Source organism: Rutidosis leptorrhynchoides, chromosome 11 (assembly GCF_046630445.1).
Source record: "Rutidosis leptorrhynchoides isolate AG116_Rl617_1_P2 chromosome 11, CSIRO_AGI_Rlap_v1, whole genome shotgun sequence".
Classification (NCBI taxonomy): Eukaryota; Viridiplantae; Streptophyta; class Magnoliopsida; order Asterales; family Asteraceae; genus Rutidosis; species Rutidosis leptorrhynchoides.
This window is the reverse complement of record NC_092343.1, coordinates 43,498,811-43,513,527: the sequence shown is the minus strand read 5'-3', so window position 1 is coordinate 43,513,527 and position 14,717 is coordinate 43,498,811. Positions and strand designations below refer to the sequence as shown.

General features: G+C 35.2%; 1 protein-coding gene across 1 annotated transcript; it reads right to left on the bottom strand.

Annotated features, from left to right (window-relative positions):
- Nucleotides 1-172: 172 nt before the first annotated feature.
- Nucleotides 173-13,797, bottom strand: LOC139874498 (probable receptor-like protein kinase At5g59700). The gene is made up of 3 exons (XM_071861924.1): nt 12,877-13,797; nt 1,634-1,711; nt 173-343 (listed from the first exon to the last, which is right to left on the bottom strand). The coding sequence occupies exons 1-3, from the start codon at nt 13,795-13,797 to the stop codon at nt 173-175; spliced, it is 1,170 nt and encodes a 389-aa protein (XP_071718025.1).
- Between the last annotated feature and the right edge of the window lie 920 nt (nt 13,798-14,717).

Sequence of the window (14,717 nt, the reverse complement as noted above, 5' to 3'; positions counted from 1 at the left end):
GAACGGCGATGGCGAGGCTATGGCCATCCAAACACTCTTCGACCACCAAGGAGAGGGAGCCACAGCGGATTGCCGGTAATTAAAAATGGTCGGACCTCCAGCGAGATGTCACTGGTTAGAAAAGAAAACGTGCACCTGAGCTACAAACCGATAGGGTGGTAAACCGTCACGGTCACGAACCACAAAGCAGCCAAGCATCGGCAAATGGAGGACCACCAAATGCCGCCACACACAGTGAAACGCAAAGAGGAAGCCCCGGAGAGAAGGTAGATGCCAAAAAATACACAAACACATCAAGCCGACTGATGGCCACCACCAACAGGGTGGTGGAACACCACCACCGCTGGAAAGAAAGAAAATCCAGAGATCGACACTGGAGAAGGAAAGGAGAGGCGGCAGGAAAGAAAATCAAAAAAGTATAGCGAGTGGTGGAAGTAAAAAAAAATTTTCACAGGGGCCCATTTTTTTTTTTTAAAGCGTAGCAACTTTTTGAGGAAAAATATGTTGGTTTTTGAGCAAAATATGAAGGTTCTATGACAAAATGTAGAGGTTTTGGGGGGAAAATATAGAGGTTTTGGAGCAAAATATGGAGGGTTGAGGGCAAAGGAGACTTTGGGGCAAAAAAAAAATCCACTAGGGGCAAACTTGAAAAATTCAAAATTTTTGCACAAAAATTATAAAATCACTGGGGGCGGGTGCCCCCTGTCCTCACATAGTTTCGCCCTGGCTATAGCTTAACCACAACGGCTGTGGCGAGGCTATGGCCGTTCGGACACTCTCCGGCCACCAAGGAGAGGGAGCCACAGCGGATCGCCGGGAATCAGAAACGAAAAATAAAAACGGTCGGACCATTGGCGAGATGCCAGTGGTTAAAAAAGAAAACACGCACGTAAGATACAGATCGGCAGGATGGGGAAGGTAGCAGAAAGCGGCGGCGGCTAAGAAGATAAGGGAAAAAGAACTAAGGTTTTCCAGAAGAAGGACCGAGGAGATAATGTTTTTGTAGAGAGAAAAATTCAAAATGATATATTTAAAAACTTCACTGATAAATAATTTGTGATATACCTTTAAGCATGCATAGATATGAATATTAATTACCTTCCGAGTGTGAGTGATGATATGTCCTCACAAATTCTCAAATATAGGATGTTTTTCATGTATCTCATTTTTACACTTTTGCATTAATTCACTAAGATAAGACGTTGTTATTGTCTATTGCAGCTAATTATGATTGAAAAGCTAACCAAAAACATGTACTATGAAAAAAAATTCTTTTAAATCTTAAACTAGTTCTAATTTCAGGTTTATTCAAAGATACCAAATAAAATGTTTATCATAGTTAAGAGAATGATACAATTACTAAAATCACCTTTAATCATGTATATACGTAAATTATTCATTCCGTTTTGAAAATCTTTCTTTTTAACTTTAACTTTAATTATTATAATTTCTATAATATAATAAAATAATTGATGAAAGTTGTATGAACGGATTGGCTTTTATATGTTTTAATTAATATAACTTTTATCAAGTCAAGTATATAATACAAAAAAAAAAAAAAAAAAAAAAAAAATTTTAAAGTAAAGTTGAAAAAAGTTAAAATGACACGGTTATTTTGAGAGTAATAAATTACCTTCCAAAGATTAGGTGATGATATAAGCAACAAATTCTCAAAGATAGGACGTTCTTCCGGTCTCTTATACTCCATCCTCTACATTAAATCGGTTAAGTAAGACGTTATTACCCATTGCAGCTAATTATAATTATAACAGGAACAATATAATATGGGAAAATAATTTCTTATATCTTATACTTGTTTTAAATTCAAATATATCGTCTATTACCATCTTATATAGCACTACTAAGATGACATTATTAAGGAGGTTTGAAAAAAGTTTAAAAAAAATGGACACTTGGCATTTCTAGGTTCAATTTGGAATTTATTTATGATGTAATCCTAATTAACTAATATTAATTATTTTAGTTAAATTAAATCTTTTTTATAAAATAGATTAATAAATAGATTAATATACGGAGTGATATTGAGATGATGTTCAAAACCCCACTGCACAATCTATCCAGACGTTCAGTACTTCCTGCATTATCTCCTTTTCCCAAAAAAATATATCGTCATGGTACTCTTAACATTCAAGTTAAATGTTGATTTAGTTTTTTAGTGATTATGTTGTGTCATTAGGATTTAACTTATTTTTAAACTAGATATTCATTATTATTATTATTATTTTCAATACAGTTAAGGTACTCCTAACATTTAAGTTAAATTTTGATTTAGTTTTTAGTGATTATGTTGTGTTATTAGGATTTAAGTCATTGTTGAATTTGTTATTCATTATTATTAATGGAGATACATACTTGATTTGGCTTACATGTAAGTACACACATTTTTTGGTTACTTGACGGTTTTTGATGTTCTTCCTAAGTTGATAATGAATATTTTATGATGTTTTCTTTTAAGCATTTGGCTGATGATTTGATACATGTGGTTAGTTTTGTGTATTTTATATTGGTTCGATTTTATGCGTCTTTATATTTGATTTGTTAATATACTGAATATTAACTGATGCGAATGTTGTGTTATTTTTAGGTATAACGTATCTTTCAATTTTATTTCTTTCTCTGCTTCCTTAAAACTAACTTCTAGTTTTATGTTTATGAAAATTAAGGATGATGATTCAAATTTTTGCTAGGTATATGGTAGGGGTGAGGTGTAATGCGTAAGTTCCTGCATCTTTTGTAGGTTTCTTTATCTTTACAAGCTTAGAGATTCACATAGGGATGACATCGGATCGGGATTAGGTCGGGTTTAGCTAATCCAAGACCCGCACCCGGTTAGAAAAACCCGGCCCAAACCCAGACCCGAACCCGTCGGATTCCCATTTAGTTACTAATTAGCGGGTAAACGGGTTTCCCCATGGGTATTTGGGTCCTCATTTACTGACGAGCTATTGGGTAAATGGGTTATCCCACGGGTATTCGAGTCTTTTTTCGTGTATACGGGCCGGGTAATCGGGCTGAGTAATCGGGTATAAGGGCCAAGTAATCGGGTATACGGGTCGGGTATATGGACTCGGGTTTTTTTTCGGGTATACGGGCCGGGTAATCGGGTTTGTGTCTAAAATCATCCCCGGACCCGCGAAAAAATTAAAAACTATCCCCATACCCGACCCTAGACCCATTTACTTGCCCGAACCCTGCCAAAAAAATATCGGATTTCGGGTTTCCCCATCGAGTACAGGTTTTTTTTTTTGCCATCCCTAGATTCACATGTGTACGATTTTTCATGGCCACCATGTGTTTGATAAATGCATAAATGAAACAAAAGATGAAAATATTAAACTGCTTCATATGCTACTTTTTATTTAAAATAATACAATAGATCTTTAAATGAGTTTGTTTAGTGTTTAGAAATAGAGAGCATTCAAGAGGTTGAGGGTTCAAGTCCTACTTGAGACATATTCGTGGTTGTAAATATTCGTGTTAATGGTGTGTGTGAGTTTGCCTTTAAAAAAAAATAGAGAGTACGATAAATTAGCTAATACGTAAATTGAATTTCTCAATTTTTTGTGTAGGCAACATGTAAGGGAACCTCAAAGTAATCATGGATGCAACGTATTGTTGTGATTATGAGAGGATCGCCTGGACGTTGGTGGACAGAAATTTGAGAGAAAATAACTCTATTACTCACAAGAATAGATTACAGAGTATTACAAAACTCAAATAAACAAAAAAACTCTCAAACTAACACACTAGGAATTCTCACCACTCTCTAGGGTGTATTCACTCTTGGTTATGATTACACTTTAACTCACACACACTAACTAGGTGTGATTACACTTCTTCTAAATGCATTACAATGAAGGTTTCCACCTCTATTTATAGGAAAAATTTGAGGAGGTGAAAAGGTGTGAACGCTAGATGGTGTGAACGCAAAAAATGGTGGCTAGCCGTAATTGTTTTCAATTTTGCTTCTTCCATATTAGTTGTTCAAAGTTGGCAAGCCGTCATTGTTTTCAAGTTTGCTTCTTCCACATGAGATGACGGCATCTAGAAGAAACTAGAATAAGGCATCTAGATGACACGACATCTAGAAAATACTAGATTACAGCTGGAAATCATCAATTCTCCCCCTCCAGACGTATCTAAACAAAACATTCCGGTTATGTCTCTGCATAAATCTAATTTGTCTCGAGTCACCACCTTTGTCAACATATCTGCAGGATTCTCCTTTGTATGGATCTTGACTAGTCTCAACAGTTGTCGATCAATTACCTCGCGTATCCAATGATAGTGAATATCAATATGTTTTGTACGGGAATGGTACATGGAGTTCTTGCTCAAATCTAGAGCACTCTGACTGTCACAATGTACCTTGTACTCCTTTTGCTTGATTCCAAATTCTTGGAGATAATGCTTTAACCACAACATTTCTTTACCAGCTTCCGCGGCAGCAATATATTCTGCTTCGGTTGTGGATAATGCAACACACTTCTGTAGTCTTGACTGCCATGAAACAGCTCCTCCTGCAAAAGTGTAAATGAATCCTGAAGTAGATTTCCTACTATCAGGATCTCCAGCCATATCAGCATCCGTATAGCCTTCTAAGATTGGATCAGCTCTCCCGTAACAAAGACATATCTTCGTTGTACCTTTAAGATATCCGAGAATCCATTTTACCGCATTCCAATGCTCTTTCCCGGGGTTAGAGAGAAAACGACTCACTGTTCCCACTACGTGAGCAATATCGGGCCTCGTACACACCATTGCATACATCAAACTTCCAACCGCTAAAGAATATGGTACTGACGACATCTTCCCGATCTCTTCCTTGGATGAGGGACAAGAACTCTTGCTTAACTTGAAATGGTTGGCTAATGGAATGCTAACAGGTTTGGCATTGTTCATATTGAATCGTGAAAGGACTCGTTCAATATACTTCTCCTGAGATAGCCATAACCTTCTATTCTTCCTATCTCGGGTAATCTGCATTCCCAAAATTTGTTAAGCCTGTCCTAAGTCTTTCATGTCAAAAGACTTAAGGAGTTCCTTCTTCAGCTGGTTGATCTTCGTTGCATCTTTCCCTACGATCAAAATATCGTCTACATATAGTAGAAGAGCAACGAAATCTCCTTCAGAAAACTTCTGAATGTAGACACACTCATCTGCTGCTGTTTTCTTGTACCCTTGACTCACCATGCACGAGTCAAACTTCTTGTACCACTGCCTAGGTGCCTGCTTTAAACCGTACAAACTTTTCTTCAGCTTGCATACGAGGTTATCTTCTGAAACCTCAAAACCTTCTGGCTGCTCCATGTAAATTTCTTCATGTAAATCTCCATGAAGAAAAGCCGTCTTTAGATCCATCTGTTCAAGCTCCAAGTTCATACTTGCGACCAATCCAAGTATGACTCTGATTGAAGTCATCTTGACTACTGGTGAAAATATCTCGTCAAAGTCAATTCCTTTCTTCTGTTGGAATCCTTTGACTACAAGCCGTGCTTTGTATTTCATCACTTTTCCGCTGCCATCCTTTTTCAGCTTGAATACCCATTTATTTTTCAGTGCCTTCTTCCCGCGTGGGAGTTCTACAATCTCATAAGTTTGATTTTTCTGCAGAGAATCCATCTCATCCTGCATTGCGAGCAACCATTTTTCTTTGTCTTTATGAGTTACTGCTTCATGAAAACTCTCTGGTTCTCCATCTTCAGTAAGTAGAAGGTATTCGAATTCCGGATATCTACTCGATGGAATCCGACCTCATTCAGATCTACGAACTTCTGGAATATACTGAGGAGATCCACCATCATCTTGACCTTGTGATGGTGCTGGAATGTCTGGCAGATGAGGTTGTGGCTCCCCCTGCTCAGCACCGTCATTTTCCTCATTATCTTCTACTTCTGGCATTTCTTCTTGCACTGTATATATTCATTTCTCATGAATGATTCCGTTGTTGCCTCTGGCACCTGAGCAGCAACATTTGATTTATGAGATATTGTGGGCTTTTCAATATCTTCTATTGTCTGGCTTTCATGGAACACTACGTCCCTACTCCTGATCACCTTTTTCTCCTTTGGATCTCATAATCTGTATCAAAATTCTTCATCTCCATAGCCTATAAATATGCATGGAGTGGTCCTTGCATCCAGCTTCTGCTTGAGCTCCTTGGATACATGTGCGTATGCCAAACATCCAAATACTCTTAAGTGAGAGTATGATGCGTCCTTTCCAGACCAAAGTTTCTCCGGAACTTCAAAATTCAGTGGTACTGATGGAGATCGGTTGATCAAGTAACATGAGGCTCTGACTGCTTCTCCCCAGAATGGCTTTGGCAGCTTAGCCATACTGAGCATGCTCCGAACACGTTCCATGATTGTTCGGTTCATTCTTTCTGCTATACCATTGTGTTAAGGGGTATGTGGAACTGTCTTCTCATGTCGGATGCCATATGATCTGCAATAGGCATCGAACTGCCTGGAAGAGTATTCACCGCCGTTGTCGGATCGAAGACACTTTAACTTCTTTCCTGTCTCACGTTCTACCATGACATGGAACTGTTTGAAGTAATCGAAAACCTGGTCCTTCGTCCGCAAGAAATATACCCACACCTTTCGAGAAGCATCATCGATAAACGTTAGAAAGTATCGATTGTCACCAATTGATTCAACCTCTAAGGGACCGCAAACATCAGAGTGCACCAGACTGAGTAACTCTGATCTTCTCGTTGAAGAGGAATTAAACGAGACTCTATGTTGCTTACCAAACAGACAATGATTGCAAGGATTTAGTGCAGCGTCCTTGTCTACATTGATAAGATCCTTCTTTATTAGGTTAGACAACCCTTTTTCACTCATGTGACCGAGTCTCTGGTGCCATAAATTTTGTGATGCCTCTTTTTCTGCAACATTAAGGCCGTCTGTACAGATCTTCACATGAGTTTTGTATAGTGTGCCACAAATGTGTCCTCGAGCGACTATCATAGCGCCTCTTGACAATTTCCATGTGCCTCTACTGAAATGACCATCATAGCCCTATTTGTCAAGAGCTATTCCAGAAAGTAGATTCAGCCGAAGATCTGGCACATGGCGGACATCCTTCAGAGTGATTGTGCTCCCGGAACTTGTCTTTATCGTGACATCACCAATTCCGACAATCTCAGCGGAACTGGAATTTCCCATCTTCACAGCTCCAAAATCACCAGCTTTGTATGTTGTGAAGTATTCCTTGTATGGAGTCACGTGGTAGGAAGCTGCAGTATCTACCACCCATTCCGTGTCTTCTCGTGAGACGTGAAGGCAGGCCTCATCATGGGTTGAACAATAAGCGACATCACCAGAAATAGTCACTAATGTTTCTCCAACCATATTCTTCGGCTGTGAACTGCTCTGATCTTGTTCCTCTTTCAATCTGTAGCAGTTCTTCTTCATATGTCCCTCTAATCCACAATGATAGCATTTATATATTGGTTTTTTGCTATCAGCAGACCTGCCCCTGCTCTTGCTTCTGCCTCTCCATTTACTTTTGCTACTCATTCGTTGTCTCCCCCGATTCTCTGTGACAAAGGCATGGGTCTGATCTGTGTCCATGTCCTTTCTCCTTGCCTCTTCACTGAATAGGGCATCCTTGACCATTGACATGGTAAGTTTGCCATTCGAGGCTGAGTTGCTGAGTGTTACGACCAGCGTCTCCCAACTATCAGGAAGAGAACTAAGTAGCAGTAGCACCTGAACTTCATCACCAAGAGGCATCTCTACAGACGATAACTGATTGACCAAGCTCTGGAACTCACTGGTATGCTCGGCAACTGGAGTTCCACTTTTAAGCTTTATGTTGACTAAACGCCTCATCAACAGGGCTTTATTCCGAGCAGTCTTGGCCTGGTACACGTCCTCCAACTTTTTCCAGAGGACATATACGTCTGTCTCTTGTGCAACATGGTGGAAGACACTATGATCAATCCATTGACGGATCTGACCAATAGTTTTTCGATTTAACTTCTTCCACTCTTTCTCTCGGGATTTATACCCTTTAATTCAATAGGGTCAAACAAATCCTTACATCTGAGGAGATCTTCCATCCGAAGTTTCCACAGCGTGTAGTTAGTGGCAGTGAGCATAATCATGGCTCCGGAAGATGATCCTGACTCTTCCGTGGACATTATCACCTTACAAATAATTTTTCAACACAAACGGGGTTGAAAACTTCAGAAAACTCAAACACTCTACCAACGCCTCTAACCTAGCTCTGATACCACTTGTTGTGATTAAGAGAGGATAGACTGGACGTTGTTACACAGAAATTTGAGAGAAAATAACTCTATTACTCACAAGAATAGATTACAGAGTATTACAAAACTCAAATAAATAAAAAAAACTCTCAAACTAACACACTAGGAATTCTCACCACTCTCTAGGGTGTATTCACTCTTGGTTATGATTACACTTTAACTCACACACACTAACTAGGTGTGATTACACTTCTTCTGAATGCATTACAATGAAGGTTTCCACCTCTATTTATAGGAAAAATTTGAAGAGGTGGAAAGGTGTGAACGCTAGATGATGTGAACGCAAAAAATGGTGGCTAGCCGTAATTGTTTCCAATTTTGCTTCTTCCATATTAGTTGTTCAAAGTTGGCAATCCGTCATTGTTTTCAAGTTTGCTTCTTCCACATGAGATGACGACATCTAGAAGAAACTAGAATAAGGCATCTAGATGACACGACATCTAGAAGATACTAGATTACGGCTGGAAATCATCACGTATGTACTATAATTCCTGAAGGTAGAATCGAGCATCCAGACAAGGAGGTACTACATGTTTTTATCTAATGTTTACTTTTTGTAACAAGTGCTATTAATTAAATTTCTTTTCTTTGGTAAGATTTTTTATGTATCTAGATTTCCAAATGAAGACAAATTGACCATTTTGCTGAATTTTATCTTTTAAAGTCCTTATAAAACCTACCAACAAGTTATTATAATTAATTTGTTAAAGCTAATTTATTATTAGGAGTGGTTCTTAAAGATATAGTAAATGTGAAGCAAAAAGTTTTTTTTAGGTGTTAGAATAACCCTATAAATGTCAAGCAAAAAGGTAATATAAATTTTTTTGGACATTAATTTGAGATCACCCAGGTGGACTAAACTACTCACGCATTCATCTCCCGTAGTTGCATAACCCGCCCCGAACTACTGTCCTGGAGGAATCTCGGACCAATCCGAGGGCATGACCGGTAAAACCCCGTTCAATTCCCCGCTGCCCCCGCACTAAGCGAAAGGCGACCTGGGTGGATACTTCGTGTCAGGGATAACATTGAGTGAAATGTTGCATCTAAGCGGAGTCGAATCCCGACCTATCGCTAAAAGAGACAGACCACTACTAGATGAGCTACAACTTAATGATGATCACTATATCTATCTAACTAAAAGTAAACATAATTTCACATAACTCCTAAATCGAAACTTATAGTAATTATTGTGAATATTGAATGTTGTTTAGAGCTTATATATTCTAAGATTTGATCGGTATATACTAGAGATAGGGTTTACAGCTTGGGCAAGATGTGTGTTTCTTATCATCAAATACCTAAAGTGATCTATTTTAATCTAAGTGACAAGTAGTTTAAGGATCATTTGAGTTGGTATGTTTCAAAAGGGGTTAGAGATGAGTAAATGGGTAGAAATTTTCGTTGAGCCTTTAAGAGATAAAAGATGATTAAAATTAATTCGTTTATAACTTATTCTAAACTCTGAACTACCACCTTTTTTTATTTTCTAAACTACCACCTAATACCGTGTTCTACGCCTTCACATATGATTGGCTAAGTGCAAGAAGTTCTTATATAAATTTGTTTGGATCACCATTGCTATATTTTATTTAGTTAATGTTTATATTTTGACTTAAATGAATTTATTTGACTAATGAATTGACCCTAACTCTCCTGCTTGCCTGCCAAACTTTGTTGTATTTTAGTTTGTGATAATCATATTTCTACAGGTGATACAGATGTATGGGCTGCCAAACGAGAATGAGGTTGGTGAACATGTTGGAATCAAAAGTACGAGTAATTTCAGTGAATTCTTTATACATGAATAGAATAATTACCGTCAATCTTTTAAATATTTTTTTAACAAAACCCGTGTATTCACGGACAAAACCCGTGTATTCACGGGTCATATAACTAGTAACATACTACTAAAGAAGATGTTTATTTGTTGTTATGTTGTTGTCCAATAATGCGAGGAACACCTTATTAAATTGTGATAAAATTAACAATTCTTCTAAGAACAAATTAAATTTAAATTAAAGAATTATGTCAAACTTATATTTTACAGTAAAACCTCTATAATTTAATACACGATAAATTAATAACTTCGATAAAATTAATAATTTTCCGGCCCCAACTTGGGACCAGCACAAATTTGGACCTCAATCGATAAAATAATAAGATAATAATTTTTTTGAAACCCCAATGTAAATATATTGGTCCCAGCGAAACTATAAATTAATAATTACTATTTTTTTTCTTTTTTGAAATCCCAATATACATTGAACTTGACAAGTTCATTAATGTGTGAATGTACATATATGAGAATTTTGAAAGTCCTTGTTTATGTTTTATTCAAATAGACAAAGTGAACGGACAAGATTATTTCTAATGATGATGCATTAATTTGAGACTTGCTCACAAATATAAGCCAATTTTTTAAATTGATAATTTATTAATTTATCGATATAATAATATCTCGCTAAATTAATAAAATATCCCAGTCCCAACATTATTAATTTATAGAGGTTTTACTGTAAATGAAGTTAAACTTATTAAATAATAACGCATAAAAGTTAAGTAGTTAAAAAATGTGCAAATAGTGTATTAGTTAGATGTGTCGTTATATACTTATATATGATATATATATATATATATATATATATATATATATATATGTATATATGATATATGATATGATTTATCAAAATCGAAATATAATAGTACAAAATAAAAAATCAAGTGTAAAAGTTATGGAAAATTATGCAAATATATACGGAGTACTCTATTAGTTAAATATATGTCGTTATACACGATGTGTCTTTAAGAGAACTGGTCTCAAAATTCAAACAGTCGAACAGGTCTGGTCCAAACAGGCAGGGTTGGGTCGGATAGAGACCTATTTTTCCTTATCAAAAACTTTTCTTAAAAATATTATTTTTTTTTATAAAAATTATATTAAAAAAACAAAAATATTTTAAATATTTTTTATTACGTTTACTTTTTTTCATAAAAATAATTTTTTGTTTTTGTTTTTCTATTGTTCTATTGTTCTAATTTTCTAAAAATTTTATTTTATCATCTTTTTAGTCTTTTTAATTTTTTTTTCCGTATAATGGATTGAAAATGAGTTTCAATGGGTCTAGATGGACCTAAAATATTGAAGGACTAAAGATAGATCCATATTAGACCCGTTCCTTTGTTTTATCAAGACCCAATTGATCCAAATGCTTGATCCAATGAACTCAACTTTTGATGTATGGATCTTGATTGCTAGGTATAGATAAATCATAGAGAGAACTAAATAAAACAATACATGATATGATAAATGGTTGATTTGTGTGTAAAATTACAAAATCACATTATTATGCAATACAAACCGCTACAATACGTTTATTACGCGTGTTATACACAAATTAAAATATATTAACAAAACTTTAGTAGTATCAAAATTAAAATCGCCACTCTCAAAAATATTATTGCTTTACACTTATTTTTTATACTCCTTCCGTCCAAAATTAATTGTTCTCGGACAAAAAATACAGAATTTAAGAAAATATCATAAAATTATTGTATATTCTGATTACTTTTCAGTTTTACCTTACTTTTGTTTTCTCTTTTAATCATATCCACAACATTAAGAACACAATAAAACTTAATCTTATTATTCTTTTCTACTTATGAAAGTAAATAATTAATTTGACAAATTCAAAATAGAGTACCGGACAATAAATTAGGAGCAACGGGAGTAATTTAAGTTATATTAGATAATATTAATTTTGCCCCTTAAATCAATATTAAGTTTGATTGAATTTATTTAAAAACGTTGATCAATAGAAATAAAAATATATAGTGAAATTTAATGATATTTAGTAGTTATATTTGATAGGATGAACAATATTTTTAAAGGGTTTTGCTAACGTGTGCTCTTATGGCACACGTTAATGTGAATTTAATAAAGGTGTACTTTCATAATAACAACAACAAAACTCAACACTACATAAGTGGTGTATGAGGGAGGTAGGATATAGACAATTCTTCCCCTATGCGAGAATAAAGACAAGTCATTTCTCCATCCAGAGTTAAAACACTCTCAAAAGTAGAGAAAGTCCTCTCTCTATTCGACGGATAGAGATTGTTTCCGGGTGGACCTCCGACCGATAAAGAGGAAAAAGTTTTTTAAAAAAAATAAAAAAAAATTAAATAAGTTTGAGACGAAAATAGTAAAATCAAATTTTAATGGATTTTAAATCTTACCTAAAATTTAATTTAGGCTGTAAGAGTCAGTCAAGTCGGCAATAATGAAAGTTGTAGTTTCATTAAATATAATAATTTGTAATACCTACTCATTAGTTGAATCTATTATTTTCTTTTTTTATGCGTATATTAATTATGAATTATAAAATTTTAGAAAATTTTCAATTAAACTTGTGGCATAGGAGCACATGTTAGCTTAATCCTATTATGAAACATATATAAATATATAAATACTGATTATTAAAGTGTGGAAACAAATATTTTCGATAGTAAAATATTGAAAGTATCTTATCTTATTGAAAGAAAAAATAAGATAAACAAAATGATCGTCTTACTCGTGCTTTCTCAATTTGCCTCAGAAGTTCTTGTGCGTTTGGCCGTAGTGCTGGATCCTCTTGTAAGCAAGAATAAGCTACCTTTGAAAATTGTTTGAATGATTCCGGACGCATTTGATTCCATATGTGTAGATGAGTTATATCCTTGAGTGTTCCGTTTTCGTAATGAAATTTGGCAAGCGGAGCTAGAGACACATTCTCATCGAATGCTTTCCTCCCACACAACAATTCGAACAAAACAACACCAATTGAGTAGATATCTGACTTGTAATTCACACCTCCGTATTTTTCAATTGCGGGGTCTATATACCCTTTTGTGCCAATCATTTTCGAATTCAAACTCACAACTTTGTCCCTTTGTTCTCTTGAATGTTTGATAGAATATTCAAATCCAGATAAGCTTGGCTCATATTGTGCATCTAATAATATTGTGAAACTGTTAATATTTCGATGTATGATATAATCACTCTTGAACTCTCCATCCAAATTGATTATTCTATGAATGTAGTTTACTCCCCAGCAAACCCTCTCGGCAATACGCAATCTCATGTACACATTGAGGGTCAACGGGTCGCTTATATATCGTGAGAGACTTCCCTTGACATAACGGTGGTCTATAACGATGATCTTCTCACCCTTTTCGTCACAATACCCAATCATATGTACTACAGCATGACCACCCTTGAGACCAGAAAGCGAAGAAACCTCATTCCAGAACTCGACGTCTCCAAGCCCATGCTTACGATCTAACCTCCGAGCAGCAATTTTGACCATCTTTCCTTTGTGCTTGATTTTGCCTCGATAAACTTTTCCGAAATCACCTTGCCCGGTGACATTCTTATCAGAAAAGTTTTTGGTTGCATGTAGTATATCTTGAAGTGGGATTTGTAAGTGAGAAAGTTCTTTGATTGCAGATGACATATTTGTATTGATCAAGTGAAAATTAAGAAGCACAAAAGGAAAGGGTTACAATAATGTAAGGAGAGATAATAAGATATACGACCGGAAGGGGAAGAAGAGAGATTTAACGTAGATGTAAAGTTTTAGTGTATCTATTCGGCCAAAAGCCTTATTTTAAACTTACAATTTCCAAACTACGGAGTAGTTTATATGTGATCAAGCTGTTACTAGCATCTAGTTTATATATCATCAAGCTGTTAGCATGATTTGTTAAGAATTACTACCAATATTATGTTGCGTCATCCCAATGACGATTTTTTATTATTATTGTTAATTATTAATTGTTGATTATTTGATTGTCATATTTTCAAATGGTAAATAATAAATAAATAGTGTTTGGAAATATTATTTTAAAAATCAACTAATTACGATTTGAAAGACTCAAAACTATAATTTTAAAAATCAATTAAACACGATTTGAAAGACTCAAAACGTAAAAATGAAAAAGCATATCACACCTGACTCCAACAAAACGTGATCATTAGATTATCGCATGTCATTCACTGGCGAAGCTTCTTTAGGGCAGGGGTGGGCTCCCACCACCCCCCAACATTTGGACTTAATAGCAATTTTTTGTTATATACAGGGACCGTAGGTATAATTTGTTAAATCTAAACCCCTCAGATAATTTTGAATGTGGTTATGTGGTATTCGTATTCTGTATTCAGTTCTCAAATTAAGAAAAATAATACTACACCGTACATGTTTGTCTAGCTTTTATTATTATCCTATTTGTCCCAATATTTTTAGTTCTTTAATGTTATGCACTGTTATTATTATAACTCCGTATTTAATATGATAAATTATACGTAGTATTATTAACTATTAATTCTTTATTGTAATTTATTGTATGTATTTTGATATGATCTTTATTTATAATT

Bases quoted from the DNA above. Each gene is read 5' to 3' on its own strand.
- LOC139874498 (XM_071861924.1), bottom strand. From the start codon at position 13,797: ATGTCATCTGCAATCAAAGAACTTTCTCACTTACAAATCCCACTTCAA. The intron at 1,712-12,876 runs GTAAGACGATCA...GATTTAATGTAG, and splicing joins GGCAAATTGAGAAAGCACGA to AGGATGGAGTATAAGAGACC. The intron at 344-1,633 runs GTAATTTATTAC...CTTTCTTTCCAG, and splicing joins CATCACCTAATCTTTGGAAG to CGGTGGTGGTGTTCCACCAC.